At 41.4% G+C, this 18,287-nt stretch overlaps 1 protein-coding gene across 5 annotated transcripts in view; it reads right to left on the bottom strand.

Annotated features, from left to right (window-relative positions):
- The window catches only part of IFT122 (intraflagellar transport 122), an 81,041-nt gene that overhangs the window by 61,198 nt on the left and 1,556 nt on the right, over positions 1–18,287 (bottom strand). For all 5 annotated transcript variants that reach the window (XM_053929719.2, XM_024556711.4, XM_045192277.3 and 2 more), the window contains exons 2-3: positions 2,840–2,906; positions 1,423–1,507 (exon numbers count right to left, since the gene is read on the bottom strand). In XM_053929719.2, the coding sequence (XP_053785694.1) occupies positions 1,423–1,507; positions 2,840–2,906 (152 nt within the window). The remainder of the gene's footprint in view (positions 1–1,422; positions 1,508–2,839; positions 2,907–18,287) is intronic.

Genomic DNA, 18,287 nt, shown 5'->3' with positions numbered 1-18,287 from the left:
CTTCCCACCATGCCCCATCTATGTCCCAGGTCCCAACTGCCCTTGCCCACTTGACAACTCTCTAATGTAATATTGTGGCAATTTCCTCCCCATTCTCTTTCCTCAAGGTCAACATGTCCAAAACCAAGCTCCTGATCTCCCACTGTAAGTTTCTCACCTGCAGCCTTCCCCACTCAGTGGAGGGCAATTCCATCCTTCCAGTCTCTCAGGTCACCTTGGTGTCGCCCCTGACTTCTTTCTTCACACCCCACATCCGATCTATTAGCTTCCCCTTCAAACTATATCCAGAATCTGACCAATTCTCACCACTTCCTCTACTCCCAAGGTCGGAGCCCCCATCACCTGTGTTACAAAACTTGCCTCCTCACTCATGCTTCCTCACTCATCTCCCTGCCCCAACCCTCTCTCCTTGAAGGTTGTTTACAACACCTAGAGGGACCTTTTTAAAATGCAAGTCAGATCAGATCCCACCTCTACTCAGAACTCTTTAGTGGTTCCCTGTTTTCACTGAGAATCAAAGCCAAAGTCCTCCCGACAGCCCACACGATCTGGCCACCCCATGCCTGTTACTTTTCTACCCTCATCCCCTACTGCTGTCTCGGATTCCTGCTGCCCCAGCCCCTGAAGGCACACTCCCACCTGAGACCTCCGTAATGACTCTTCCCTCAGAAAGGGATTCCCTTCCCCCGAATGCCCACAGTCAGAATCTCACTGCCTCCTGACCTGCAAGTCTTTGCTCACCTGTCCCTGGCTCAAAAAGTCCACCCCCACTACCCTATTTAATACTATACCCAATCCACTGCTCCACCCAACACTCTCAATCCCCTACTCTGACCTACCTTTTCTTCTTCTCTAACACTTATCATCTTCCAACACACTGTTTAATTTATTCATTTACTATGTTTAGTGTGTGTCATCCCTCATACTCTCTTTTCTTCCTTCCCCTTTCCCATGGATATAAGGCCCATAAGGGCAGGGACCTTTGTCTGTTTCGTTTTCTGAAGTATCTCAAGCAGCCAGAACAGTGCCCAGCACATAGATGGCTGTCAACAAATACTTGTTGAATTGAATGATTAAAATGAAGCCTAAGAGGATAACGGGGGGAAAGACAAGGAATGGTCTAGGTGAGGAACATGTGTAAAGGACCCATGGACATGGGCAGCGGTGGGGGGACTGACTGGGGGAGCAGGAAAGGGTAAATAGACGGGGTAGGGGAGAACAACGGGGGAAATATGGGAACAACTGTAATAGAACAACAATTAAAAAATAAAATAAAAAATGAAGTCTGAGAGACTTAACTATCTTCTGCAATTCGTAGTTTAGCTTACTGAAAAGAATTCAATTCATGTTCATACCAAGGAGAAAAATGAAAACTTATGAGGCCATTACAGAGCCTGTAAACCCAGAGCAGCAGCCTCTTACCATCCTTTGCGTAGGCCACACAGTACACAGTATCTTTGTGTCCCTTTAGGGGCTGAAGTAAAGTGCCATCAGAGGTGTCATAAACCTGGCAAAAGGGGGATAAAAGTACAGATTATCCACCTGGCATTCATTAATTCATTAATTAGAATTCCTACAGGTTCCTGCTGCTATTTTTGTTTTTATAACAAAATGTGTGTCAATATTCTAAATGTATATCAACTAAAAACTGCGCTGAGAAACCAAGAAGAATGTGACAATGTTGGTAAATCCAAGAAGTAGAGGTCCCAATTCTATGCATTTTGTTACCAGGAACATATCATTAATCCTCGATAAACAAAAATTTACTTCTCCACAAACTTCACTCATTCCTACATGAGTCTGGATACATTACCAGTCAAGCTACGCCCACCCAAATAAAGCCAGCACATATAAAGAGCAACCTACAACATGATTAAATTTTAGTGCAACGTTATAGAGGATGTTTCCTATTTGCTACCAGAGTTTGAAAGCCACAGATCTAAGCTCCAGGTTTGCAAATCAAAGGGAGTATCATGAAATTCAGATGTAATAGGAATTTAGGATATTTTACAGCTATGTAACACCTATAAATATGCAGAAATTAAAAAAAAAAAAAACGCATCTGAGGAATCAAGGCAAGCCCCTCCAAAAATGACTAGTGTTGGAAAAAAAAAATAACCTATGAAAAAAATAACTAAAAGGATTTGGACTGTTTACCCTGGGGAAAAGAAGTCTGCAGAACAATTTACCAGGACTTTAAGATTATGTGGTTACCACAAAAGAATGGAGATCAGTCAGTCTGCATATCTAGAGACAACAGAGCGAGAGGAAGTCAACTTACGCAGAAGGAAGGAGACATCATACAAAGGTTTTCAGGTCAAACATAAAGAGTTCTCTGAAAATTACTTTTATACACTGGGATAGGTTCCAGAGGGAGCTTATATTCTTTGAAAATATGAAAAATAACACAGCATCCATATGGAGCTGTTTAGGTAGGCCAGTGCCTAAAAGTTGGGGTCAGGCTGTCTGGCTTCTCATGGAGGGAGCCCCTTCAATCCTGTTGCTTGAATTTTTCAGGGGGACAAAATGTGAACTGACACTAGCCCCAGTTTCAAAGGCATTTTGATTAATTGTTTTCAACCTTTCACGGGTGTCTCAAAGTAAAAACGGAAAGATTAATGACTCCAAAGGAGGTATTGTTCACAGGTTCCTATCTGATAGACAGTTTACTTACCTGTTTTAAATAGCCCATTTCCTTCCCGATTAAAAAGTAATGACTGGTTTTTCCGCCCTTGCCTTTTTTATCTCAAAAAAAAAGGGAGGGGGTCAAATTTCAGAGTAGTTACAAGAAGGAAAGGAAAAAAAGCACTTAAAAAGGAAACTCAAGACAAAATCCTACCAGTAATCTGTTTCCTGCAGCCAAAATCAGTTGGGTTCCATCAGGCTTAAAAGCGAGGTCATATATACTAAACAGGAGACAAGACAAAAGGACAATTAGGAACCAAAATGATGAGGTCTGCTAATGGCCAGGAAAGCAAACTTTATTTCCATTATAAAACACTATTTGTGGATAAGGGAAAAAAATAATGGCTAAGAATTGCCTTTGGTTGCAAATTCCATTCAACCACCACACTCTGGCAGCCCATTCAGTCACATCCACCGGCAGCTAGCTCTATGTCCCAGTTTCCACGTGTCCAGAAACCAGACACTAGATGTGATTCACAGGGTCCACAGTTGAGGGCACTAATTCTCCTAATAATACCATAAAGTCTAGACAATCTGAGAGAATGTGTGAGGGCTAGTAAATCCACACATCTCTGAAAAATTGGTTCTTTATTAAAATGTAACTATTTCCAATAAATCAGATACTTATTGAACGTCTCTGAGGTGCGAGGCACTCAGAGATACGAGATGCATACATCACAATCCCTTCCTGTCTTGAAAGAAATTACCATCCAGTGGGAAGGTGTGACTCAGAAACACTCACAAAGAACTACCATATGTTATCAATTCTGAAGCATACATTTTCACATTTTAACATCTCTGACGGTGGGATGTGTCTTACACGTGATGATGTGTCAGTTTAACTGGCAGCATTTTTTCCTTTCTTAGTGGTATGTAAAATAATGGTATATTACAACTAATGACCTCTTAGATCAGATGAAATACAGAATAATATTGTGATAAAGGCTTTAGGAGAAATAAACCCACACCTTAAGGTCAATTACTATTTGGCAAAGGAGGCAAGAACACGCCATGGGGTAAAGACAATCTATTCGATAAATGGTGTTGGGAAAATTGGACAGATAACATGCAAGAAAAAAGAAAGAAAGAAAGAAACCAGCCCACCTTCTTATGCCATCCACAAGAACAAATTCAAAACAGATTAAACACTGTCTATGCCATACCACCCTGAAGGTGCCCGATCTCATCTGAACCAAAATGGATTAAAGACTTAAATGTAAGACTTGAAACCGTAAAAATCCTAAACGAAAACACAGGCAGTAAAATCTTGGACGTTTCTCATAAGCAGTATTTTTTCCAATATATGACCTAGGGCAAGGGAAACAAAAGAAAAATGGGACTACATCAAACTAAAAAGTTTTTGCACAGTGACGAAAACCATCAACAAAATGAAAAGACATCCCACTGAATGGGAGAACATGTTCTCCAACGATACATCTGACAAGAGGTTAATATCCAAAATATACAAAGAACTTATATAAAGTTAAATAACTTGCCCAAAAATCAATTACTACTGAATGGAGGTGGAGCCAGAATTCAAATCCAGACAGTCTGGCTCCAATGCCCATGCTCTAACCATTATGCTTTGTGGCCTTCATTATCATTATTATTACTATCTGCCAGAGCTGACAAAATAATTAGCAAGAGTTTCCATGCTATATCAACAGAAAAAAAGGAGGGGGGTATTATAACCTACTTAATACATTTACATGTAGAATTCATAAAGCTTTAATATAGGCTCTGTTGACTTCAGAAGCTTCTTAAAGGAAAAATAACTCTTCACGTATATACCATAGTTAAGAGTTGTTAAAGAGTGTAAACTTACATTATCTCACTTGGTGCTATGATAACCTAATGCAACAGGCAGGCCAGGCACTACTGGCCCACTTTTATCAATGAGGAAACTAAAGAACAAAGGCAAGTCATGTGTCTGTTGCACAGCTGGCTGATGGAAAAGCTGGAACAAGGGTGACGGTTACAGTTGCCCTTTCCAGCTGGGCATCACTCTTCATAGAAGCAAACACAGACCCTGAGTTAGTTCTTCAGCTTCCTCACTGTTATGTGGTAACAGATAAGGCCTTCCTGTTTCTCAGGCTTTCTTTCTCTGTGTCTGGGGAAAAATGAACTTGGCACATTTCGCACTGAGGAGAAGCAGGGAAGTAGAGTGATAAGTAGAGGGGAGCTGGGCTCAGAAGAGCTGACCTGTCTGAGCTTTTACCTTCACCTACAAAGCAAGGATAGAGAGCTGTGCATAAGCCAACCTTGAACAAAGCACCTGCTCCCTGTGGGTTGTCATGGTGAGGTACTAGATTTTGGAGGGGTCTGCACCTCTCTTTATAGTAAGCCTAGGATATGTGGCTCCCTTTCTGTCTTATACATAGCTGAGCTCCTCAAAGTGGTTCCTGTATGGCCTGTTTTTCATAAGACCATTTTGGGTTGAATTACCAGAAAATCATTTCTAAGTGTCTCATTTGGGCCAACCCTTAAACTATCTTCCTTCAGATGTGAAAATTCATTTTCTCTGAATACGCCTTCCTTCTCTTGAAATTTGCCTTCCTAAAGTATGACACACGTATCTGATTTACCCCAACCTAAATTCTTTCTGTCCTTAGAACCTGTACAATCCAATTTAGCTCTGAATTATACAATCTTCTATATTTTACACTGTTTCAGATACTATCTCATGGCCTTTCCATTGGAGTCATATGCAATTTGAGGGGAATGACCCTGTTTTAGACATTTGTGGACCCACATGCACAGCCTTATCCTACATACAAAATGAATAGATACATAATCGACAAGCTGACAATATTTTATCTTGAACCCCTTGGACTTTAATTACATCATAAGATCACAGAAACTCAGAATTAGAAAAAGCCCTAGACCTTGTCATGTAGTCTAACTCCCTGCCAGGGCAGGAATTCCCTATAGATGGCCGTCTGGCCTCTGCTTGAACACTTCCGGGGCTGAGAAGCTCACCCATCTACAGGAGTCTATTGTACTGTAGGGTGGCCCTCTCTCCCACCCTGCCACCTTTTATGAAAAAGATACATCATCAGATTCCATTGCAGAGAGACAGGGGGTGAATCCTACAAACTGTCCTCTGCCAATGCCGTGCCCACTACAAACTGAAGTCCCAAGGAGACTCTCTAACTCCTGCACAATCTGCCCCAGTCCCTCTTACTTGCTTTGGTATCTTCGGCAAATTATTTCACCTTGGTAAGTCTCAGTTTCTTCATCTGTAAATGTGGTAACAGTTCCAACCTCTCAGGTTGTTGTGTAGATTAAACGAGGTAAAGCTTGTAAACACAGTCAGGCCTACAACAAGTACTCAGTAAATACTACCTGGTGTGAATTAACTCCAGTAAGTATTAAGGTTACAGCAGATGCTGGCCTGACTGGAATAGGATAGGCTAGCCGAAAAAGGCATCATAGCGGAGATGAACCTGGAGCAGTGCTTTTAAGGGAAAAAATGAAGGAGTTCAGAGAAGAATTACATAGTATTCGGGAAGGGCCTTTGGAGAGGAAAATGGAGTTTATAACTAAACTAAAAAGCATAAATTTGCCCTTGCTGGTGTAGCTCAGTGGATTGAGCATTGTCCCGCAAACTGAAAGGCTGCATGTTTGATTCCCAGTCAGGGCACATGCCTGGGTTGTAGGCCAGGCCCCCAGTGGGGGTGTGCAAGATGCAACCAATTGATGTTTCTCTCACACAGTGATGTTTCTCTCACTCTCTTTCTTCTACCCTTCTCCTCTTTCTGAAAATAAAAAAATAAAATCTTAAAAAAATAAAAATAAAAAGCATAAATTTAAATATTAGCAAGGTCAATCCAAGATGGTGGAGGAGTAAGTGGAAGCTACACTAACATTCTCCCAGGACCAATCGGGAATTTCAACTAAATTGTAGAGAAATCATCCAGAATAAGCAACTGAACACTAGCTGGAGAGAAGTATTATAACCACGGACAGATGGAAGAAACCACTTCACCACCACGTGACTAGTAGGGATGCTGAAGAAGGTGTGAGAGGGCTGGCTGGGCTCCCATGGGCGGCAGCTGAAGTTCTGGAGGGATATTTCAGCGACTGGGGGGTTCCCCCTGAGAAGTGTGGGGTCTAATCCCCAAACTGGGCTCCCCAGCCTACAGTACAAGAGCCAGAAAGGAACCCAGATAATATCCAGCTGTGAAAAGAATCAGGGTTTCTGTCTGCCAGGGAAAGATGGCTAGAGATGTAGAGAGCCTCTTTTTTTTTTTTTTTAATTTTTTAAATTGTTATTCAGTTACAATTGTCTGCATTTTCTCCCCATCCCTCCACCCCACTCCAGCCAATCCCACCTCCCTCCCCCACCTCTACCCTCCCCCTTGATTTTGTCCTTGTGTCCTTGATAGTAGCTCCTGTAGACCCCTCTCCTCACTTTCCCCTCCCCACTCCCCTCTGGCTATTGTGACATTGTTCTTAATTTCAATGTCTCTGGTTATATTTTGTTTGCTTTTTTCTTTTGTTGATTATGTTCCAGTTAAAGGGCCAAAGCACAAAATTTCATTTGCAGCCATTTACCCTGGGCTCTGGCAGAGGGAGGGCAGAGTGGACTAGAGATGCCTGAGTAAAGTCTAGGGCCGGTGGCTCTGGGGAGAGAACTGAAGGATCAACTACAAGGGTCCCTGTGCTAAGTCATTCCCCATGCTGCAGAAGCCATCTATCTCAGGCAAAGACTCCCCTCCAAGTGGCATCAGCCTGAGGGGAAGCAATAGCCCTGACCAAAGGAATTACTCTGCCCCACCCTGTGGTGCTTAAACCGGACTGCTGATCACAGCTTGATTAGACTAACAACTGATCTTGATAGCTAATCAGTTTAACATCTAAGGAGCAAAATACAAAGCAGTAGCCAAAATAGGAAGACAAAGAAACAGACCCCAAATGAAAGAACAAGAGAATTCTCCAGAAGAACTAGATGAAATGGAGGCAAGCAATTAATCAGACAGTATAATGATTATAAGGCTACTCAACAGCATGAAAAAAGACATAGAAACCATAAAAAAGGACCAGTCAGAAGTAAAGAATGCAATACCTGAAATAATACACTGGATGGAATAAACAGTAGGTTCGATGAAGCAGAAGATACAATCAGTGGTTCAGAAGACAAGGGAGAAAATAACACCCAGGCAGAGCACCAAAAAGAAAAAAGGATTTTAAAAAATGAGGAGAGCTTAAGAAACATTTTGGACAACATGAAACGTAACAATGTCCACACCATGGGAATGCCAGAAGGAGAACAGAGTGAGCAAGGGATCAACAATCTATTTGAAGAAATAATGACAAAAAACTTCCCTAATCTGTTGAAGGAAAAAGTTACACAAGTCCAGGAAGCTCAGAGTGTCCCAAACAAGTTGGACCCAAAGAGGCCCACACGGAGACACATCATAATTAAAATGACAATATAACGGGTGTGGAACTAGGTTCAGTATAGGGTGAAGGCTGCAAAGCCCCAACCCGCCCCCCCACAAGCCTAGCTTGGGGGCTGGGAAGAGAGGCACCACAGTGATTAAGAGTTACTTTGCATATAATTAACAGCTGGCTAGTATAATAGAAATGCTGATTCCTAATTGCTGTGCCTCCAGAGGCAAGGAAGATGGGCATAACTTTAACTTGTAGCTCATTACAGGAAGTGGATCACCTTGCCTCAAGAGGTAAGGAGGCATTTCATCCTGCCTCACTGGCCACGCCTGCCCAAACTGACAAGGTAGTTGGGGAAAAGCTTTACCGTTACTGCACCAGTGAAAAACAGCAACTCGCATGAGATGCAAGAAATCCTGCAAGACGTAGAAGACTCAGTGTGAGTATTTAAACTGGGTGCACACAGCAATTCGCTTTCTTGGATGCACAGTTCCAGATGCAGAGCTGGAGAACACAGAGACACAGCTGACGGTGCTGGAAATTGCGGAGCACAGAAGCCAGAATGCTGAACAGGAACCTGCCTAGCTAAACTGCAGACTTCTATTTTTTTTTCCTGAGAGATGGTATATCTGACTGGCCTGATTTGGCAAGGGAAGGCAAAACTACACGTGTCTATGGGTGTTTGGGGTTTGGGGACGTGAAAGCAGAATTCTGCCATCATTCTAAATCTGTATAACTTTTAATAAATACTCCCTTTCCTTTTCACCTAACTTTGGCATTGGGAGTTACGTATTTGGCGATGGGAAATAGGATCCCAAATCTGTTCTAGAAACTCATGACCTGATGTTCTATTACAACGAGGCTTAAAAGCAAGGAGAGAATCCTAAAAGCCACAAGAGAAAAGCAGGTAATTACCTACAAGGGAGCACCAATTAGACTGGCATCTGATTACTCAACAGAAACATTTCAGGCCAGAAGTGAGTGGTGCGAAATATTCAAGGTGATGAAAAGCAAGGACCTACAACCAAGGCTACCTTTTCCCAGTGAAGCTATCATTTAAACCACAGGTGACAAACACAAGGCCCGCAGGCTGAATCCGGTCCTCCACCTTGTCTTATCTGGCCTGGCACCTTGTTTCTACCCAGTGGCAGTGCTGAGCTCTCAATGAACTGTTAAGGAGTAGTTACATTTATACAGTCCTAAAATCACCTTTGGCCCTTTGAAGGCAACTTTGAAGCTGATGTGGCCCCCAGTGAAAATGAGTTTGACACCCTTGATTTAATCTTGACGGAGAGATAGGAGCTTCCTAGACAAGAAAATGCTAAAGGAGTTTGTTAATAAATGTTAAAGGGAGAAGAAGGAGGGAGAGAAGAAGGAGGGGTAGGAGGGAGAGGAAGAAAAAGAAAAAAAAAACAGAGGAAAACAATCTAACAATAAAATGACACTACAAATGTATGTATCAATAATCACCCTAAATGTAAATGGCTTAAATTCTCTGACCAAAAGACAGAGGGTAGCTGAATGGATAAGAAAACAAGACCCATATATATGCTGCCTCCAATAGACCCATTTCAGATCAAAAGAGACACACAGACTAAAAGTAAACAGTTAGAAAAAGATATTTCATGCAAAGGGAAAAGAAAAAACAGCTGGGGTAGCAGATACTTATATCTGACCAGATAAACTTCAAAATCAAGGCTATGGTAAGAGACAATGAAGGACACTACATAATGATAAAGGGAAGAATCCAACAAGAGGATGTAACCCTAGTAAACATTTATGCACCCAACATAGGAAACACCTAAATATGTGAAGCAAATCTTGATGGACATAAAAGGAGACATCGACAGAAATACAGTCATAGTTGGGGATTTTATCCATTGACTTAAATGGATAGATCTTCCAGGCAGAAAATCAACAAGGAGACAGCGGCCTTGAACAACACACTAATTAATGGATTTAACTGATACCTTCAGAGCATTTTACCACAAAGCAGCAGAACATACATACTTTTCAAGTGCACATGGAACGTTTTCTAGGATAGACCACATGTTGGGACACAAAACAAGTCTCAATAAATTCAAGAAGGCTGGAATCATTATCAAGCATCTTCTCTGACCACAATGCTATGAAACTAAAAATCAATCACAAGAAGAACACTGAAAATCATGTAAAGACATGGAAGGTGTATAACATGTTATTAAACAATGAGTGGGTCAACAAGATCAAGGAAGAAATCGAAAGATACCTTGAAACAAATGAAAATGAGGACACAACAATCCAAAATCTATGGGACACTGGGAAAGCAATCCTAAGAGGGAAATTCATAGCATGACAGGCCTATCTCAAAAAAAAAAAAAAAAAAAAAAAAACCACCCAGAAAAGCCCTGGCTGGTGTGGAAAAGCCCTGGCTGGTGTGGCTCAGTGGATTGAGCGCCAGCCTGTGAACCAAGAGGTTGCAGGTTTGATTTCTCGTCAGGGCATATGCCTGGGTTGTGGGTCAGGTCCCCAGGTGGGGGTGTGCAAGAGGCAACAAACTGATATTTCCCTAGCACATTGTCTCGTCTTTCTCCCTTCTCCCTTCTTTTTTTTTTATTAAGATTTTATTTATTTATTTTTAGAGAGAGGGGAAGGGAGGGAGAGAGAAACATCAATGTGTGGTTGCCACTCACACGCCCCCTACTGGGGACCTGGCCTGCAACCCAGGCATGTGCCCTGACTGGGTATCAAACCCATCAACCCTTTGGTTTACAGGCCAGTGCTCAATCCACTGAGCCACACCAGTCAGGGCCCTTCCCCTTCTCTGAAAATAAGTAAATAAAATCTTAAAAAAAAAAAAAAAACAAGGAAAAGCTACAATCTAACAATCTAACTTCATACTTAAAGGAACTTGAAAATAACAAAGTCCAAAGTGAGTAGAAGGAAGGAAATAGTAAAGATCAGTGCAGAAATAACTGAAATACAGTCTATGAAAATGATACAAAAGGATAATGAATCCAAGAGCTTGTTCTTTGAAAAGATGAACAAGCTCCGACCAGTATGGTTCAGTTGGTTGGGCCTCAGCCTACAAAGAGAAGGGTTGTGGGTTCAATTCCCAGTTAGGGCACAAACCTGGGTTGCCAGCCAGGTCCTGGTTGGGGCGAATGCAAGAGGCAACCAAACAATGTTTCTCTCACATTGATATTTTTCTCTCCCTCTCTTTCTCCTTCCCTTCCCCTTTCTCCAAAAATAAATAAATAAAATCTTCTTTAAAAAAAAGAGAGAGAAAAGATAAACAAGATTGACAAAACTTTAACCAGACTCATCATGAAGAAAGGGAAAGGACACAAATAAAAAAATCAGAAATAAAAAGAGGAGAAATAAGTGACACCAAAGAAATACAAAGGAGTATAAGAAAATATTATGAACAATTATATGCCAACAAACTGGACAACCTGGACGAAATGGATAAATTCCTAAAGACATACAATCTTGCAAATAAACCAGGAAGAATCAGAGAATCTGAATAGACAAATTACACCTAATGAAACTGAAGCAGTAATCAAAAACTCACACAAACAAATGCCATGGACCAGATGGCTTCACAGGTAAATTTTAGCAAAGAATTACCACCCCTTTCTCAAACTATTTCATAAAATTCAAGAGGAGGGAAAGCTCCCAAACACATTTTACCAGGCCAGCGTTATCCCAATTCCAAAACCAGGTAAAGACACTACGAAGAAAGAAAATTAGAGGCCAATATCCCTGATGAATATAGATGCTAAAATCCTCAACAAAATATTAGCAAACTGAATACAGCAATGCATCGAAAAGATCATACACCATGATTAAGTGGGATTTATTCCAGGAATGCAAGATTGGTACAAATTTCACAAATCAATAAATGCGATTCACCACATAAATGAAATGAAGGATAAAAGCCACACAATCATATCAATAGATGCAGGAAAAGCTTTTGATAAAATCCAGCACTCATTTATGATCAAAACTCTCAGCAAAGTGGAAATAGAGGGAACATACCTGAACATAATAAAAGCCATATATGACGACCCCACTGGGCAGCAACATACTCAATGGGCAAAAACCACATACATTCCCCTTAAGATCGGGAACGGGACAGCGATGTCTGCTTTCACCTCTCTTATTCAACACAGTATTGGAAGTCCTAGCGCAGCAACCAAACAAGAAAAGATACAAGGCACCCAAATCGGAAAGGAAGAGTAAAACGGTCTTTATTTGCACATGACATGATGCTGTGCATAGAGAATCCACCAAGAAACTACTAGAACTGATAAATGAATTTAGCAAAGTAGCAGGATACAATGAGAACCAAGATGGCTACGTAGGTAGACACACTGCGCCTCCTCGCACAACCAGAACTGACAGAAAATCCAATGGCAAGGAAGTCAGACACCAAGTAGATAAAAAAGAAACATACATCAAGACCGGTAGGAGGGGTGGAGACGGGCACCGGGGCAGACACGACTCCCCTGGCTGTGGAGGGACTGAGACTGGTGGAGTGTGGGACTAACGGGGCAGGCAGTCTGACCACTAGCAGATCCTGTGGCCTCACATTCACGCAGATAAACCGGACAAACGGCGGGGAGCCGGGAGCGAAGCACACCACGTAACCCAGCGCTCCAGCGCGGGGGGGGGGGGGGGGGGGGGGGGGGGGGGGGCGCGAATAAAGCCTCAAACCTCTGATTGAAAACGCCCATGGGGGCTGGGGCGGCAGCAGGAGAAACTCCCAGCCTCACAGGAGAGGTTGTTGGAGAGACCCACAGGGGCCTAGAGTGTGCACAAGCCCACCCACTCGGGAACCAGTACCAGAGGGGCCCAGTTTGATTGTGGGTAGCGGAGGGAGTGGCTGAAATCCAGTGGAGAGCAGAGCGGGCGTCATTGCTTCCTCTCGGCCCCTCCCCCATGTACAGCATTACAGCACAGCGACCATCCTTACCCCGCCCTGGTGAACACCTAAGGCTCCGCCCCTTTAAGTAACAGATGCTCCAAGACAAAAAAAAAAAGGCCCAAATGACAGAACACTTCAAAGCTCCAGAAAAAATACAACTAAGCGAGGAAGAGATAGCCAACCTATCAGATGCACAGTTCAAAACACTGGTTATTAAGACGCCCACAGAATTGGTTGAATTTGTTCGAAAACTAGATGAAAAAATGAAGGCTATGCCAAGAGAAACAAAGGAAAATGTACAGGGAACCAATAGTGATGCGAAGGAAACTGGGACTCAAATCAATGGTGTGGACCAGAAGGAAGAAAGAAACATCCAACCAGAAAAGAATGAAGAAACAAGAATTCGGAAAAATGAGGAGAGGCTTAGGAACATCCAGGACATCTTGAAATGTTCCAACATCCGAATTATAGGGGTGCCAGAAGGAGAAAAGGAAGAACAAAAAATTGAAAACTTATTTGAACAAATAATGAAGGAGAACTTCCCCCGTCTGGCAAAGGAAATAGACTTCCAGGAAGTCCAGGAAGCTCAGAGAGTCCCAAAGAAGCTGGACCCAAGGAGGAACACACCAAGGAACATCATAATTCCATTACCCAAGATGAAACAGAAGGAGAGAAGCTTAGAAGCAGCAAGAGACAAGGACACAGTTACCTACAAAGGTCTTCCCATAAGACTGTCAGCTGATTTCTCCAAAGAGACCTTATAGGCAAGAAGGGACTGGCAAGAAGTATTCCAAGTCATGAAAGGCAAGGGCCTACATCCAAGATTACTGTATCCAGCAAAGCTATCATTTAGAATGAAAGGGCAGATAAAGTGCTTCTCAGATAAGGTCAAGTTAAAGGAGTTCATCATCACCAAGCCATTATTATATGAAATGTTAAAGGGACTTATCTAAGAAAAAGAAGATAAAAAATAGGAACAGTAAAAATGACAGCAAACTCACAGTTATTAACAACCACACCTAAAACCAAAACAAAAGAAAACTAAGCAAACAACTAGAACAGAAACAGAACCACAGAAATGGAGATCACATGGAGGGTTATCAATAGGGGATTGGGAGGGGGAGAGAAGAGGGAAAGGTACAGAGAATAAATAGCACAAATGGTAGGTATAAAATAGACAGGGGGAGGGTAAGAATAGTGTAGGAAATGTAGAAGCCAAAGAACTTATAAGTATGACCCATGGACATGAACTATAGGGGGGAAATGTGGGAGGGAGGGGGTGGCCAGGATGGAGTGGAGTGAGGGGGGGAAATGGGACAACTGTAATAGCATAATCAATAAATATATCAAAAAAAAGTATCAGGATACAAAGTTAATCTCCAGAAATCAGTTGCATTGTTATATGCCAATAATAAACAGAAAGTTAAGAAAACAATCCTATTCACAATAGCTCCAACAAGAATAAAATACCTAGGAATAAACCTAACCAAGGATATAAAAGACCTGTCCATGGAAAATTCTAAGACACTGAAGAAGATACAGATAAATGGAAGCACATACTGTGTTCATGGATAGGAAAAATTAACATCCATTAAAATGTCCATACTACCCAAAGCAATCTACAGATTCAATGCAAATCCTATTAAGATTCCAATGACATATTTCACAGAAGTAGAATATATCAAAAATGTATATGGAACCACAAAAAGCCCCTCATAGCAACAGCAATCCTGAGAAAGAAGAATAAAGTTAGAGGAATCATGGTACCAAATATCAAACTATACTATAAGGCCTACTAATCAAAACAGCCTGGTACTAGCATGAAAACAGACACATGGATCAATGGAACAGAATAGAGCCCAGAAATAAACCCACACCTTTACAGTCAATTAATATTTGACAGAGGAATCAGACACATAAAATGGGCTAAAGACAGTTTATTCAATAAATGGTGTTATGAAAATTGGACAGATATATGCAGAAACATAAAACTAGACCATCTTCTTATACCACACACAAGAATAAATTCAAAATGGATCAAAAACTTAAATGTTAGACCCGAAACCATAAATATCTTAGAAGAAAACATAGGCAGCAAATTCTTGGATTTTTTAGAAATTTTTAATCGGATATATCTCCCCAGGCAAGGGAAACAAAAGAAAAAATAAACAGATGGGACTACATCAAATTAAAAAGGTTTTGCACAGCAAAAGAACACATCAACAAAATAAAAAGACAACCCACAGAATGGGAGAACATATTTGCTGATATATCTGATAAGGGGTTAATATACAAAATTTATAAAGAACTTACAAATCTCAACACCAAAAATACCAAGCAACCCAATTAAAACATGGGCAAAGGACCTGAATAGACACTTGTCCAAAGAGGATGTACAGATGGCCAATAGATACGTGGAAACATCACTAATCATCTGAGAAATGCAAATGAAAACCACAATGAGATACCATCTCACACCTGTCAGAATGGCTGTCATCAAAAAAATCAACAAACAACAAGTGTTGGTGAGGATGTAGAGAAAAGGGGAACCCTTTTGCACTGTTGGTGGGAATGCAGACTGGTGCAGCCACTGTGGAAAGTAGTGTGGTGAAACATCAAAAAATTAAAAATGGATTTGCCTTTAGACTCAGCAATTCCATTTCTGGGAACATATCCGAAGGAACCCAAAACACTAATTCGAAAGAATATATGTACCCCTATGTTCGTTGCAGCGCCAAGATTCGGAAGCAGCCCAAGTGCCCATCACTAGATGACTAGAGATAAAAAGCTGTGGGACACTGACGCAATGGAATTCTACTTGGCTGTGAAAAAAAGAAAACTTTACCCTTTGCAACAGTATGGATGGACCTGGAGAGTATTATGATAAATGAAATAAGCCAGTCAGCGAAAGACAAATACGACGATTTCACTCATATGTGGAATCTAATGAACAATCTGAACTAATAAGGAAAACAGAGACAGACTTATAGATGGAGAGCAGATGACGGGTAGTGGGGGCGGTGGTGGGTTGGGTTAGGGGGTAGAGGGATTGAGCGAAATGGAAGAAGGACTCATGGACATGGACAACAGTGTGGTGATTACTGGGGGGAGGGGTTTATAAGGGGACTAAATGGTAATGGAGAAAAAAATACAATAAAGATTAAATTTGAAAAAAAAAGAAAGAAAAAATAAACATTAGCCATTGGGAATAAGTACACAATTCGATGTGGAAGGTGACTGGGAGTCAGTCTAGGTTTATGAGAAGTAACAGATCACAGTAACAGGACTTGAAACAGATAATTCCCCCTGCTGATATGTAAAAGTTAGACTAAGCAGAAGATCAGAGAGGAGACAGCAGCTGGTTTAGTTGTGAAGAACTTATCTTTGACATTTGGATTTTTTGTGTTCTACTATCTTCCTCTTACAGTTTTTTGTTTTGTTTTGTCTCATTCTGGGCTATTGGCTGGCAGATGTAGCTGCCATCAGGATTGCTGGTCTATAGAACCCCTACAGCCTGTATTCTAATAGGTTGTTTCAAACCTGTAATGCCCAAATCACCAATCTTCATTCATCATTCATTCACTCACTTATACATTCATTACTACATCTATCCAACTATCCAGCAAATAGTCACACAACCACTGAGGCTCTGGAATAATTTGGAAGTGAATAAACACAGCTGTTGTCTTTAAGGGTTTTACAGACTTCTGGGATAAAGAGAATCACAAACAACTCTTACATTAGATGAACAATTTTTAACTTTTTCATCTCATGGCGCACATAAAGTAATTACTAAAATTCTGCAGCACACTGAAAATATATTTTTTGCTGATCTGACAAAAAATAGATAAAATTTTGATTCATTCACATGGGACATTCATTCACATTGTTGTGTTGGCTGTTGTCATTTTTTAATTTGACAATCTAGTATGTCAACGCAAGAAACGTCCAAATCTGTAAGAATTTTTGAGTTTATTTGAGCCAAACTGACAACAACTGCTGGGATGCAAAGCCTCAATGAATTGAGAAAATGTTCCAGGGAATGGCAGTTTAGCACCTTAATTTATACATCAGCATCAAAAGAGAAGATGTGCCCTGGCTGGTGTGGCTTGGTGAATGGAGTGCCAGCCTGCCAACCGAAGGGCCGCCGGTTCAATTCCCAGTCAGGATACAGGCCTGGGTTGCAGGCCACGTCCCCGGTAGGGGACGTGTGAGGGTCAAACCACACACTGATGTTTGTCTCCCTTTCTTTCTCCCTCCTTTCCCCTCTCTGGAAATAAATAAATAAAATCTTTTTTTTTTCTTTTTTTAAAGAGAAGACCCTAAGGGATTGGTGCTAGATTAGGGAGGGAGAAAGCAAAGCAAAGGGAGGGGGGTACCATTGGGATTGGATAAAAAGTAAAATGATAGACACATCTTCTACACAGGTGAGTACAGAATAGTTAACAGTCAACAATTAACATGATAACAATAACAATTTTGTAGCCTCTGCTCTGGTGCGGTGGTTGTGCCCCAGAGGTTTGGAAAAAAGGGAAGTTACCTGACTTTCCAAAGGTATGTTATCATAGATGCAAAAAGTCAATAGACAGGTTCGATTAAGGTAAAGATTGATTTTTTATCAAAGAAAATTATAGCCAGCCATGACCTGCTTTTATTTAATAAGTTTTAATTTCAGACCATCCTTTGTGGTTACTTTAGGTCTCTTGAGTTTGTAAGGCTGTCACACAGGCCTCCCCCTGGACTTGTCAGGTTTCATATGTGGCCCCTCTCTGTCCACAAAGGGAAAACAGGTCAGTGCCCCGAACTAAATAGACAGGTATTGCATGTTTTACAAATGTGGCACACTGGTTGAAAATCACTGCACTAGACAGATTCTAATTACCACGAGAGAGGAACGACCAAAATTCTATGCCAGGGGTTGAAAACTGGGAGCAAATCAGGCTGTATGTGGCCAGCAAATGTTTTGTTTGGCCCACATATTTGTTTGTTTGCTTTAAAATTAGACTCCAACATTTAAAAATTAGGACATTTCTCATTAAAAAACCCAGATTTCTCGTGTCTGGTGGAAACAGGAAGATCTGCGCACACTAGGCCAATTCCTGCAGGGTGGTAATTGGCAGGATCTGGGCAGCAGCTGCCCCTTGCGGGCAGAGCTCTCCAGTTTGCCACACTCTCTGTCACTCCTATTACACCCTGATAGCAAAGCCACATGTTCAGTTGCCAGTCATCATCAGCTTGTGGGTACTTTTTAATAACAGAGTTAAGAGAAAGGTAAAAGAGAATTTTTTAAAACTCAAAT

Source organism: Desmodus rotundus, chromosome 8 (genome assembly GCF_022682495.2).
Source record: "Desmodus rotundus isolate HL8 chromosome 8, HLdesRot8A.1, whole genome shotgun sequence".
Lineage (NCBI taxonomy): Eukaryota > Metazoa > Chordata > Mammalia > Chiroptera > Phyllostomidae > Desmodus > Desmodus rotundus.
Note: the sequence above shows the minus strand (reverse complement) of the source record. Positions and strands in the feature narration are given on the sequence as shown.